At 44.5% G+C, this 14,447-nt stretch overlaps 1 protein-coding gene across 1 annotated transcript in view; it reads right to left on the reverse strand.

The window, feature by feature from the left end:
- TBL3 (transducin beta like 3) overlaps nt 1–14,447 on the reverse strand; it is a 33,782-nt gene that overhangs the window by 13,575 nt on the left and 5,760 nt on the right. Inside the window, exons 8-17 of the mRNA XM_081965480.1 lie at nt 14,080–14,155; nt 13,313–13,409; nt 12,570–12,778; nt 11,619–11,760; nt 9,520–9,578; nt 7,398–7,501; nt 3,595–3,736; nt 2,008–2,238; nt 1,154–1,224; nt 142–298 (exon numbers count right to left, since the gene is read on the reverse strand). Coding sequence (XP_081821606.1) covers nt 142–298; nt 1,154–1,224; nt 2,008–2,238; nt 3,595–3,736; nt 7,398–7,501; nt 9,520–9,578; nt 11,619–11,760; nt 12,570–12,778; nt 13,313–13,409; nt 14,080–14,155 — 1,288 coding nt within the window. The remainder of the gene's footprint in view (nt 1–141; nt 299–1,153; nt 1,225–2,007; nt 2,239–3,594; nt 3,737–7,397; nt 7,502–9,519; nt 9,579–11,618; nt 11,761–12,569; nt 12,779–13,312; nt 13,410–14,079; nt 14,156–14,447) is intronic.

Below are 14,447 nucleotides of genomic sequence, written 5' to 3' on the forward strand. Positions count from 1 at the left end.
GCTTTTTGTGAATAATACTTAATCCTAGGGAAGCCTAATAAGGAGAATGATAAAAATCAAAAATAAGAAAAAAAAGAAGGTAAAGCATATAAGCCAGGCTAGAATTGGGAACTTAAGATCAGCCAACTTTGCAGGTTCTACCTTCCACAATAAGACCCGTGAATCTGTGGAGCCGGTCACCACGGTATCATCCTTCTTGTTAGCATGCAAGGCCCATACTTTGCTGTCGTGAGCATCTAAGGTCTTCACACACTCATTGTTTTTTATTGTCCAGAGTTTCAGGAGACCATCAGCACCACTTGGGGAAAGAGAAGCAAGAATTAAGAATGACCTTAAGCTCATGGCATTTATAAGTTGGCATCACCAGCCATCTTTGGAAAGGGAAAATTCACTCAAAATAGTTTATTTGCCAGAATTAAAATAACGGGGGGGGGGGAGGGAGGCGGGGGGGGGGGAAATCAGCAACATCCGAAGAGGAAAACAAACAAACAGAAGTAAAACTATTTACAAATGTATGCAGAAATAAGAATTCTTCTAACAGGGTTAGTGAGGAAGCCAGGCCAAGGCGATGAAATCTCCCACGGCTGAGAATTTGTCAGCAATGTTTTTTCTTGTAGAAGAGAGGGGGACAAGCCAGACATTGATTTTGGATGAAGGATGATTTCTCCCCACTTCAGCCAAAAAAGTATGTCAAAGAAAGGAGGAATCCTAAATGGGAATCCAAACTCAGTACAATAAAGGTAAATTGGAACAGAGTCAGCCAAAGAGAAAAAAACAAATCCATACTAATCTTGTGACCAGCAGAAAGTGTTTACAAATTTCCTTTCCTCAGAAAACATAGCAAAACCTCATCACACAAGAGCCACCCAGCCTGTTTTATCCCATGTGCTAACTGGGAGGTCTGAATGGAGGCATCAGAGGAGAGGAACCTTTGTGCTGGGGATGTGGATCAGGCCTGCATCTCTGCACCCCCCCCACCCCCACCCCTCCACTCCCTGGCAGCTCTTCCCTAGAAGGCCGTTTTCTGCCCCCCCCCCCCCCCCCCGGGGCCAGCATCAGCCCTCCAAGCCAGAGTTTTACTAGCCCTCCTTGGAGATGCTGAAGTTCTGCCACATCTGCCCCAGCAAACAATCTCTTTCTCTGGAGGCCATACCTGCTAAGCACCTGTCCTCCTTCACTCACAAAGATGACCTTCAGCACAGAGGCATCATGACCTTCAAAAGTCTGATGAGGGAAGGAAAGATGAGAGATGAGCATGATATTGAGGATAGTCTAATTCCTTCAGGCACATAAATAGCTGCACAGGTCAGAGAAATGATAAGGAAAGATACTGTAAAAATACTAATTTACTTCCATGCAAAACAAAATCTGTTATTCCAATCAAAGAAAAGCTAAGAGCCATAAGGATTCCTCTTTCCTAACAAGGCTGCCAGCTTTCATAACCAAAATATATGACTTTGCTTAGCAACCTTTCAAAGTTATGCTGGCAGTGAAAAGGTCACTGCATGACAGTCCTTGCACTTGCAACCGTTGCAGCCTCACGCGGTCATGTGCCCACCATTTGTGTCGCTCACAACTGGCTTCTAACAAGCAGAGTCAATGCTGTCTTAGCAGTAAAGCCACAAATCACGGTCACATGATATCAGGTTTCATGACTTCCAATGCCAAGTTAGACCAGTTTTCTAGTGCTATTTTTTTTCTACTTCTGCTGTTGTTTATAAGACAGAACCATTTAATAAAAGTGATGCTTTGTTCATTTTTGAAACTTTTGGTCTTATTCAATAATGAAGGTAGCCATTTAGCCTTCCATAATTTTCAATATCTTTTTCCTGCAGAGTATTTTTCCTTGCTTGCTCCTATAATAGATAAATTCCAGCTTCTCTCAGAGAAACAGTTTCCAACTTCTTGTAGATTATTCCACCCACCCTGGTCAAGTGCAATTTTTATTTCACTACTAGATGGAAATGCATTAATGTAAGCTGCTAAGTTTTTTGTCCACAACAATACCTTCAGACAGCTAAAGTCCTGCAGATCCCAGATTTTCACAGTCCCATCTGCTGAAGAGGTGGCCAAGACTTGGTCTACAGGGGAGAACTGCACACACCAGATGCCGCGTTTGTGTCCGGAGAAAACTCCGAGTAGCACACAATTTTCACAGTTCCACAGCTTGGCTGTCTTGTCCTGGGAACCTGTGGCGACTAGCTTGTCATTTGGAGACACTGCAACACTATTAACATCCTAAAAATGAAGACAGAACAGTGAACATTTATTATGGCACACATTGGCACATTTTGCCCGGCAGCATGGAAGATCCTTGGAACCTGGACAGCTCAAGCTCCTCTCAGGTAGGTGTGTTTCACATGACTTCAAGTCTATTTTATGAAATCTGCAGCTATTTCATTTATCTGATGTAATGGTTAAAGCACCAGGCTAGAAGTGGGAAACTGCAAGTTCTTAGACATGAAAGCTGATTGGGTGACTCTGGGCCAGTTATTCTCCCTCAGATCAACCCACCTCACAGGGTTGTTGTTGTGTGAAAAGGTAAATGTAATAAAAGTAGGATAAAATATCTAATAGTAATTAATTAATTAATAACTTACAACCAAGACATAGATTGCTTTTCTTTGATTATGAATCTAATCAGGTCACTTTATAGATGTGCATCTCTCTCCCTCTCCCTCTCTCCCCCTCTCTCAGACTACTTATAACATCATATTTCTGGTCTGATATGACAATAAAGCTTTAGGGATTGTTACAGGAAAGCAATAAAATAACGACCGAAACTTTTAAATGTAACTGCAGTAAGCATGATATAAAGAGTTATTCCCACCAGTTTTAAAAAAGTTTTGAAATTCCATCTCCCACTCGTAAACCATAGGAGTGATGTTTTTATTTCATCAACAGATTTACTTTTGTTTAAAAATACAGAACATTTAATGTCAAAATACAGAAATTCTGGTTTGAAACCAAGCAAGACCAGAGTTAAAATGCATGCACACATAATACTGCCTTAAAATTAATGATGGAAAAAGGGAAAGAAGATTCATGTGGAAAAGGGTAGAGGTGACAGATATTGGCATACTCTTGATTATGGTCAGGAAATTAAACATAGAGTGATCTATATATGGAGATCTGTTCATTGCTCGTCCTGAACGTGACATTCTCCAGATCCAGAAACATCCAGGGAATCCACAGGTTGCCTGATTCTGAGGAGCATAGAAATGTCTATCCATCCCACTCTATTTCCTTTTGTAATCGGCATCTGCCTCAGAAGGCAGTTTGGTGTAATGGTTAAGGCACCAGACTAGAAACCGGGAGTCTGTAAGTTCTAGTCCTGCCTTAGGTACAAAGCCAGCTGAATGACCTTGGACCAGTCAGTATCTCTCAGCCCGAGGAAGGAGGCAATAGCAAATCACGGCAGAAATGTGACCAAAAACCTGCAGGGCCTTGTCCAGGCAGTGGCTAGAGTTGAGTCTGACTTGAAGGCATACATACACTTACACACACACACACACACACACACACACAAACAAAAACCACCTCCCCCAGCATCCGCATCCAATCCCAGCTTTTCAGATCTTCTGAATGTATTACCTTATCGTGTGCCACTTCTGTTTTTGTGGCTTGTAACAGCACAATCTGGTTCTCTTTTTCACTGAGAGTAGGAAATTTAGGAAGAAGCCACACTTTGATTGTGTGATCTTGGCTGGCTGTGATCAGAAAATTCTCCTTTGTTCTGGAAAAAAGACAAACCAGGTAGAAAAAGAATGATATAGACGATGATCCTCATTGTTTGTTGTTGTTTTTATACTACTTTTCCTTAAAACTCTCTGGGAAGTTTATGTTAAAATGAAACCCAGATTTAGAGCACTGTTTGTCAACTACAAGGTCCAGCTTCCCAGGATGACCAACTGCCAGAATTCTTAGCAATAAGTCCACCTTCTAAAATTTGCCATTCTGAAGGTTGTCAAAATTCCTCCAAGATCCCAGAGGTTATCATCTTATTCAACCGAAAGTGCTTGGCTGCCGGCTGTCACTTTCCCTCAGCAAAAGACTGCAGGTAGATTCCATAAGAAGACAGTTACGTTTAACCATTTGGTTGAAGCTGCTGGGAATAATCTCTAGAGCATCGTTTCTCAACCTTGGCAACTTAAAAATGTGTGGATTCCCAACTCTCAGAATTCTGCAGCCAGCTCTCTGGACAATTTGCTGGGAGGATAATTCTGGGAGTTGAAGTCCAAACACCTTCAACTTGCCAAGGTTGACAAACGCTGCTCTAGAGGCTCACAGGATCCCTGTGCTACCCTGAAGTGAGAAGCCAGAGCAGGGAAGTTGTTGAGGGCCACACGGAGTGGCATTTAGGGAGCACATTGTAAGCGTTCTCACAAAATAGCTGCTATTTTATTTTATATTTTATATAAACGTTTATTTCAATAATCAAAGAAATGTCATATCTGGAAGGTTGCTCATTACTGCCCCCTTCTAACTGGGCCGTTTACCCTTTTAACACACACATGGCAACTTATCCAGGAGACGGGGATGCTCCAAGTACAATAAATGGTTACTAATGTTTACAGAAATGTAGGCTTGGATTTGTCTTTTAGTCAATGGGTGGCAGGTGGCTGGCCCTGCCCCCTCCTAGCAGCTGTTTTGTGACAGCAAAGTTGAGAGTGTGCCTCTACCACACTCATGTTCCAGATATGGCCAGAAACCGACCCCTCATCCACAGGGTCCTTCCAAGAGGAGAAACAAGTTTTTACAGGCAGTCCTCAAATTACAACCATTTATTTAGGGACCGTTCAAAGTTATAACGGCACTGAAAAATGTGATCTATCAGCGTTTTCCACACTTACGACCATTGCACCCTCATGGTCATGTGATCAAGTCATTGTTTATGGCAGTTGCCCTGTCTTGGGGTCACATGATTACCTTCTGCAACCTTCCTAGCCAGCCTCCCACAAGCCAAGTCAATGGCAGAAGCCAGATTTGCTTAATGACCACATGATTCACTAAAGAACTGTGGCAGAAAATGTCATAAAGTGGGACAAAGCTCACTTAACAACTGCCTTGCTTAGTACAGAAATGTTGGGCTCAATTGTGGCTGTAGGTCGAGGACTACCTGTACTGTAGGTGAAAAACTTTAGAAAAAGTACTGTAGGCCAAACTCCGCTCATCCCAGAGCATGAATGAGTCTGGAGATGATGACTGTGAAGAGAAAATGCAAAACCGATTAAATAAACCCTCATTCAGACCTGAAGAGGAGGATGAGGAAAAAAACCCCTCAAGATAGCCTGGCCGTGAGCCTCTGTTGGCCGGAGGGACAGTTGAGGAGTCTCTGACTCTACTACAGATTCTGACCAGCAGAGGCCAGGAAGGAAGGCTTCAGGCCCCAGAAGGGAGGCCTTCTGGAAGGGCCACACAGAGAAGCAACCAGTGGCTGGGTTAACTGGCGCCTGGCAGCTCCCCCCTCTCTCCACGGTCTGACTTTATGGGCCCCTTGATGGGACGTATCATTCCTATGGAGGCTTTTGGGTTTAAATGCACACTGCCCAGAGTCACTCTGAGTGAGGTGAGCACTTTCCAAGTAACAAGCGCACGCACACACACAGCCACTACAGGTAGTTCTTCTGGTGTTCATTTCCTGACTTGACATGAATTAACGTGCCTGGCTGCAGCCCTGACCAAATAAATACACCAAATAAATGCAACTTCTTGTCACTGACAAAAAATTCTGTCCTTCCAGATTTTTTAAAAATAGCTTTGGAAGCATTGCTGTGTATTGTAATTGAAATGTCCTCCCCATGACTTGTCAAAACAGGGACTGCTTTTGTAAACAGAGACATTTTAGACTTCAAAAGGAAGCCACACAAAGAATGTCAAAAATGTTCCAGCCTCAGGCACTCTCTTTGTCCTGACATCAGCTCAAAATGAAGAAGCTTGATGTATCTATTTCTGCCTTGAAGTATCGCCCGAGAAGATTTCAGGTGCAGAGCACACACCTTGAGGAGTACCTGAAGGCCCCTCTTACTGCACCTGGTGCCCGTGCTTTCTGCCAAGAATCTCATCGCTTTCAACAGCTGGTTTCCTGGGCCTGAAGCCAGCGCAGAGAAGCAGCCAGTTCACTTGCAGCGCAGGAGTTGACAAGGAGTCACAATGAGGAGGGCTTGTAGCAAAGGGCCCCCCAAGCATTTTGTCCCCACTGAGGCCAGAGGCTCTTCTGGGCTCCCCAAAAGTGGGAGGGGATCATCACCTACAACACTCCCCCCCCCCAAGCAACTGGTACTAAAAGGCCCTCTAGGTCACTCCTGGAAATAATGCCTGGTACAAAAACTATGTCCTCCCTGAATTTATTTAATTAACAGATTAACAGAGTCGGAAGGGACCTTGTAGGTCTTGGAGTCCAATCCTCTGCCCAAACAGGAGACCCTATAGTATGGCGAACCTATGGCATGCGTGGCACAGGTGTCACCCAGAGCCCTCTTTCTAGGCATGTGAGCCATCACCCAAGCTCAGCTTCACCGTGCATGTCTGCACACCTCCCACCGGCCAGGTGGTTTTTGGGTCTCTGCCCCACATGTGTGGGGCATGGGGAGGTGGTTCAACATGCATGTGCAGGGTGCATGTGAGGGGGCCATGCACATATGCACAGGGGAGCACGGGGTTCTGTATGCATGCGCGGGGGGCACATAAGGGGTGTTGCACGCACATTGCATTATTGCATGTGGCGACAAAAAGGTTAGCCATCACTGCACTACACCATTCCTGACAAATGGCAGCCCAGTCTCCTCTTGAGAGCTTCCAGTGATGAAGCTCCCACAACGTCCAAATGCAACTTCTGTTCCATGGGTCGGTTTTTCCCACCGTCAGAAGGTTTCTCCTTATTTCCAGGCTGAATCTCTCCTTGTTCAGCTCCCATCCATTGTTCCTTGCCTGGCCTTCAGGTGCCTTGGAAAACAGCTTGAACCCCCCCCCCCTCAAATATTAGAAGACTGCTATCCTGTCTCCCCTGGTCCTTCTCCCCAGACCAGCCAGGCTGACTTCTTGTCTTCTCCCAAATGCCTGGACGAAAGAGCCACGTCTATTCTAGGGGGAGACTCTGTTTAAGAATCAGGGGATGGAAACATAGAAGGTGTCAAAGGAGAAGGTACCATCACTCTTCGGGCATTTCCAGGGTATTGAACTCTTGATAGTTTGGGATCATTAGCATGGATGAATAACTACCCCAACCCTCATCACAGTGCGAAGCAGCTTCCTTGAATGAAGACAGTATGGCCACCTGCCACGTGACCTGTGCCCTCACCCCATCCTGAGGAAAGGAAGGGTACCAGGTATCACAGCCATCGTGCACAAGGGACTGTCCTCAAAAGCAGGGGAGGGGGAGGGAAGACTTCTCTTACTTGGAGCAGGCAAGGGCACCCACTTGATGGGTGTGGCCTTGTCCTTGAGCCACACATGACACCTGGCCATCTTCTGTCATCTGCCAAATCCGGAAGGTCTTATCCTGAAAGCAGAAGAGGTCCTTTGTTTTGTTCTGAGTGTCAGAAAAGGCTTCAAAAGATCACACTGAGATCCTAACTGGTTATGGAAGAAGTTGCTTACAGCTTGGTGACACAGAAACAAGTCTCCAATGTACTCTGATCTCCACAGCCCACACCAACCCCTCAGTAGCGTTTGCAAGGGAGGGAGGAATAGCAAAATGAGTGTCATAACAATGCAATGCAAAACACATAACTTATATACCTTCATGAGCCATTACAATGGAAGTACTAAGCTGAGTCCCTTTTGGGATGTTGGCACTATCGTTACTCTCTTGTGATCATCGTTTATTATGATAAATGCCACTGTTGCCACCACATCATCTCAGTGACCTCAAGCTTTAGGCCCCAATCCACGGCTCTTTTTAGCTGGCTTCTCTACCTCATCCGCCTCTTTGGCTCTGTATCCTGGAAAGAAACCTCTTCCTTTCCCCACCAAACCATCAAAATCAGTGGTGCTACTCTGCTCCTTTAATTCCCAACCCCTTTTCCTTTGGGGCACTGAGCACTGTAGTAACTGCTCCCCTGAACAGCAGGGCCTTGCTGGTGAGAGGGAAGCCTCAGAATGCCTCTCCTCCTCCAGCCTGCCTCTACCAGAGTTGGGCTTTTAAACATGGCTTGGCTTCCCTTCCCTTTTCACAGATCATTAATATCAGCCTTTTGATTTTCATTTATTTCATCATATCAACATTTTCCTTTGCTCTCTGATCTCCGTTTATTATTATATTACTGCTCAACACCAAGAGAATCTTTTGTACTTATAATTTCCCATAAATCAGTAAGTCCTAAGTAAACTAACAAATCCACAGGCATGGGGAGCCCCTCGGAAAAACATAAAGGGATTTATTTCCTGCAGTCGAGGGCAGGAACTCTCTCCAGGCAGCAGGACCTTCAACTACTCAGGTGGAGGGTGGCAGAGTTTGGCAGCGCTTCAAATGCTTCCCAAACAACTTTACTGCCAGAGTTATCTCTGTGTGCACGTGTCCCTTAATCTAAAACAGGAAATAATTTATTTACATATGCCATTATATATTTCACAACTCCTGAGTTAAACTCTAGAGGCCAAGATGAAGTGCCATTTCCTTATTTAGCGCATGGCATCTCACATATGAACTAGCAATATATATTAACATTAATTAATTAAGTGCCATTGATTCAATATCAGTGCAGAAGGCCCATCTGAAGGATGCCTGCAGGTAGCCCTCAGTCTATGACCACAACTGGGCCCTGAATTGTGATCCCGGCAGTTGTGAAGCCGGTCCTCAAATGCTTGGCCCCCGTTGTATGAGGAAACCTTTTCGGTGGTGGTCATTAGCCAAACCCTGCAGCTCTTCAGCCAGAGCAGAAGTGATTAAAAAAAGAACCTAGGATACCCAAGGGGCTTTTTTTAAAAACGGAAATATAAATGCTGATTTCCAGCCAGACACCCTGAAAACCAGTCATGGGACTCTGGGATGCTGTAAACAGCCATAAAGGAAAGCAAAGTGCCCAAACTGCAATCATGTGACTGCGGGGGGGGGGGGAGGGCAGGGGATTTGAACTTTGAAACCAGGTCGCAAACGGCTACGTGCAGGTCGGCTACAACTCTGAACAGCTGCCAAGACATAGTTGTGGAGGGGGGGAGGGACGCTGGGGGGGGGGAACTGACCTACATGGCAATTATAGGGCAATCCTCCCCCCCCTCCAAAAAGTGCTGTCCTCAGGGACCCTCCTATTGCTGAGTTTGTTCTCCTTCCAAAAGGGGAAGGACACACAAGATGGATTTTCCAACGAGTTTTGAATGCAACTCTCAGAATTTTGTTCATGATTTCCCAAGAGGTCATGAAGAACAGTTTGAAAACTTTCAGCTTAACAAGACATGTGAAATGTCTTCCAGTTGCTAAATTTGCTTACATCCCAACAGCTACCATACATGAAGTTCCTAGTTCAAACTCTAATATTCCTGTTACTTCTGAAATGAATTAAAAATTAAAATGCTTGATACCTTTGAACAGCTAGCAAATAACCTCCCCTTTCGGAAGACGTCCAAGGCAAGGACAATATCTGCAAGAAATCACATGAGAAAACACAGGAGAAAACACAGCTTTTGAGCAATCATTTCATATTGGTATCCAGCAAATGTTCAGGTAATTGTTGTAATTGGACTAACAACTTCCTGGTCCTAGTTATTTGTTAAGTTTTCAAGAAGTCATGGAATGCTTGCAAATACTTCTTCACTAACTTTGGAGATATTTGGCAGTAGTTTCTGAAATGGAAACAAATCCAAAAAAGGGGAGGGTGTAATTTAGCATATGGCATTTACAGAGGTCATTGATATACAACACATAATACATACAAACAGAAATATGTTTAAATAAAGCATTGGTGTATGTATGTATGCATGTATGTATACGGTTCTAAGGTTTTATGTCTCAGGACATGGTACAAATCATCTGGTCCTCAGCAGTTCTTTAAAATAGGTGAATTCAGCCTCAGATGAAGAACAACACGGCATCATTTATTTTACAAAAAGAAAGTGGAGAAGCCCTGTGTGGAAAACTTAAGTCCACCCTGACTTCTTCCATAGGTACGAGGAGGCTACGTAGCAGCCAGGAGCTGCTAATCTGGGGCCCTTGATCAACTGAGCATCAGCAATTGGGACAACCTCTACAAAAGCCAAAGTTTTAGGCGCTTGCTGTTCACACAATGCCAAAGAGGGAAGACATCAGAAAAGGTTTCCAGAGAAGCAATTGGTGCTGACCATCAATCTGGGAGGGGTTATAAAGGCCATTTCCAGATAATTTAAAGTCCACCATTCTCCAGAGAGGAAGATTATTCACCAGGGGAAAACATTCAAGGCAGTGCCAGTCTTCCAGGAGTGGCTGTCCCAGCAACCCCAAAGTCAGACCATTCAAAGCTCAGAGAAATTGCAAAAATTACATCTTGGATTCTACAGGCCTCTGTTAGCAAATTAAATGTTAAAGTCCACAACAGTACAATTACAAAAACTCTGAATAAGTGTGGTTTGTTTGGAAGGGACACCAGAAAGAAAGCTTCCTCTCTTGAAAAAGAGCATGACAGCATGGCCTCAGTTTGCAGAGCTACATCTGAACAAATCACAACTCCTGGAACCCTCTCCTTTCGACAGACGAGGCCTTTGGCCACAATGCACAGGATCATGTGTGTTGAAAACCAAACACAGCCAAGGAACACAAACATCTCAGACCAACTGCCAAGCACGGTGGTTGAGGAGACACAATTTAGGCTTGTTTTGCAGCCACAGGATGCGGGGGGCACCTTGTAGGCATTGAGTTGCCCATGAACCTCTCTGCATACTGAAGTGTTCTAAAGCCTGGGAGACGCCGGGTGCATAAACGAAGGCCTACAAACCTCAGTGAACCGAAGCAAAGTAAAGAGGGGGCCAAAATGCCTCCACAATGATCTGAGAGACTGATAAAAACAAGGGATCGTTGCTAAGGGTGGTTCTACAAGCTATTGAATCATAAGGTGCACTTTGTTCTTTACACACGGCTTCTCCATTTTGGCTTTTTTTGGGGGGTGGATGGGTAAAATAAATGATGACAGAGTGTGATAGATCATGTGTTGCTGTTAATCTGAGATTGCATTTAAACAATCTCAGATCAAGTACAGATGAATTTTGGTGTTGGAGAAGACTCCCGAGAATACCAGAGATAGCCAAGGAAATGAATAAATGGATCTTAGAACAAATCAGAGTTCCCACTTGAGAATCTGTCCATATTGTATTTGGACACATTATATGTAGCTCCCAATGTGGGAGTTGCATTGGCTGCCAATTTGTTTCTGGGTGCAATTCAAGGTTCTGGTTGTCACCTCATGCCTACCTGGTACGAGACCAGATTATCTAAAGGACCGTCTCTCCCCGCTTATGTCTACCTGACCCACCAGAGCGGGGAAGCAGGAATGTTGCAGGTCCCGTCTCTTAAGGACGTACATCTTGCGGGACCCAGGAAAGTTAAGAACAGAGCTGATTTCTTTCTCCATCCACCAAAAAGTAGAGTGGATGCACACTCATCGCACTGCAAAGGTCAAAGATGGAAACTGCCCGTGTTTCCCATCACTCACCTGAATGGCCTGGCAGAATCTGGCAGTTTGAAGATGACAACTCAAATACTTTTAGCTGGGGGCTATTGGTCGCCACAACTATGTGTGAGTCCTTTGGACCCAGGAACCGGACATCCAACACTTCTCCATTATAACCTGAAAACTAAGGGAGAAATTAAGAAACAGTGTTTTTTAAAAATTAAAAAAAGGAAACATTTCCCGCAATCATCAATTCTTGCAAGGAATTGTATTTGATTTTGAGCAATGATGAAATTTGAAGATTTCAAATTAACTAAACATTTCTGTTATGCTCATGTCTTACAAGTTCTGCTGAGTTCACAGAATTTCATCCATCCATACCTGTGATTCTTGTTGTACTCTGGCAATGCTGTAGACTGGCAGACCTTTAGTGTGGCACCAAGCTGATTAACAGGATTCCCACTGATTTCAGCAGTCCTAAGCTTGGCCAGCCTGCCTAGGCCAGAACAGAGCTTTCGTCCCCTCTTCCAAAGGGGACAAGACTTTCTCCTCTGGTTTCTTTTCTTCCTACATTCAGGTTGTTTGCAGTTGACAGATTCTTTGTTTCTTATTTCTTATTTAGTTACTTATTTATTCAATCTATTTGCTACTCATGTCTTTAATAAGGTGACACCCTGGTTCTATTTAGCTTTGGGGTCCTATCTGTGCAATCTGGGAGATGGGGGTTTGAACATCCTAGTATCTGCAGATGCCACACCCCATTGTTATGTTCACAGGGAGTGTCCTCAGATTACCTCAGTCTCCAGGCAATTGGGCTGTAACAATACCCATACAGTGACTCCTCCCACACCCCACCTCGGAGACCCATTTGGTGATAACATAGTGGCCCACATAAAAATAATGCTGCTAAAGGCCAATAGGTAGTTGCATGCCTTTCCCCTCCACCATGTTGTCTGCTGCTTTGCTTCCTTGGAAAGTGATAAAATTGGGTACCTGTTTCTTGAGCTCAAGCGTCTGTGCATCATACAAGCAGATATTGCGGTCAACATTCACAGACACTAATTCATTTTTGATTGGCACTAGACTGCAATGCATGAGGCTGTGTTGTCCAATCACGTCCACTTTAGGCTCTGCTGGCAGGTGAGGCAGGGACTGGCTATGTACACAGGTAGCTGTGGATGCGTCCCACACCCGGAGGACTCCTAAAGTACAGCACACAAATCGCCTGTCATCCAATAACTCCTAGAGTTGGCAAAATTGGAAACCCAGACACCTCCCTACTCCCGGAGAATGGTGCACATTTAAATAAACCCAAAATGGCTGTGAAGGAGACCTGCAGAGGGCTGGATTTGGAGACATTGAGGGTCTTATAATTCTGAGTTTAAGAGTCCCATTTTGTCCCTTAAAATCATTTCTTTTTCTTGGGTTTCAAAATTTGTGAGAGGTGGAATGGCTGCTTTGAGTCTGTTAAAGCTTCTCCCAAAGCCCTTCATTTCTTGCACCCCCTCCAAATAACAAAATATTGCCAGAAAGCCCACGTCCTCCTATGCTGAAAATGGATCGTTGGGGGTCTACTTCAGACCAATGCCTGCCCACCCCCACCCAGCCATCCTTCGATGGAATACCTACCACCACCCTCCATGCAAACGCTCAGCTTTAGTCTTCACAGGCAGCGGAGACAGAAGGCTCATCCCCCACTACTTGGATGAGGAGCCCATCATAAAAGCTTGACTCACCTTTGCTACCGGCAGTGAGAAAGTGAGTGCTGGATTTAGTCACACCCAAGTTCGATAAATCCAGTTCTTGTGGTAGTAAGACTACAGATTCAATGGTCTAAGATGGAAAGAGAAGCCAGTCTGAGGAAGAGTGATCAGCAAGGATATCAGAGAACATACATTGCTAACAGTGCACTGAAGTTCACAAAAGTTGAACACGTTACTATTGTCAAAGTTTGCCTGGGAACAAATAATCCATTTAGATACTGAATAAGGCCCTTTGGGTGGGACTGAGGAGAAGGAAGGAGTCTATCCATCAGAGCCCAGCCACTGATCTATGGTCCCACAAGTAAGAGCTGCCAGTGGGTGCCAGAACTCTCCTCCGGGCAGAAAGTGGGATAGAGGACTTCCAGAAGGGATGAAGCCAGGAAACTCAAGTGTATTGATTTCTTCATTTAAAATGTAGCAGATCAGCTTCTGGGTCCCTGAAGAAGCTGAGGCGGCATTGCAGCAGAGGTTAGCAGTCAGTGGGCAAATTCTGGCCTCAGGAGAGACTATGAGATGCCCACTGGTACTCCAGACAGCTGCTCCTTGCGGAAGTTGGAAATGTAGACAAAAAAGGACCTGCTTAGCGGATTCACAAAAAAAGCTACAACACTTTGGATTCTGAGCCTTTTAAGATTAATATACAATTGAGATCAAGGGTCTTTCTTTTGGGACTGATGGACAAACAGTTTCTATGGAAGCTCAATATAATTGACTCAGGCAAAAATTAGAAGGTACTTCACCTCATAGACAGGGATGGTGCTTTTGACCTTTTTGGCTTTCAGATCCCATACGGTGCAAATCTTATCACGGCCAGAACTGCAATCAAAACACAGACTGTAAACTCGACACAACTGAATGAACACAACACCTTCTGTCTAAGGAAGCAACTATATTATGGTTTCCATAATAAACTGGTACAGGCTACTCTCAGATAAGAGCTGGCTTTTCGCAAGTGCTGAACCATAAGTTATCAATCTAGTCCGTGAGTTGTGCAAAACCAGCCACAAGATCATTACCCTACATTTGCAAGTAGGAAACTGGATGCAGTTAATACATTTAAGAGCAAAATAGTGTCTATGCTGCATTTTGAAAGTCTCACTGAGCATGT

The sequence above is a fragment of the Natrix helvetica genome, assembly GCF_964273705.1.
Source record: "Natrix helvetica genome assembly, chromosome: 13".
Taxonomy (NCBI): domain Eukaryota; kingdom Metazoa; phylum Chordata; class Lepidosauria; order Squamata; family Natricidae; genus Natrix; species Natrix helvetica.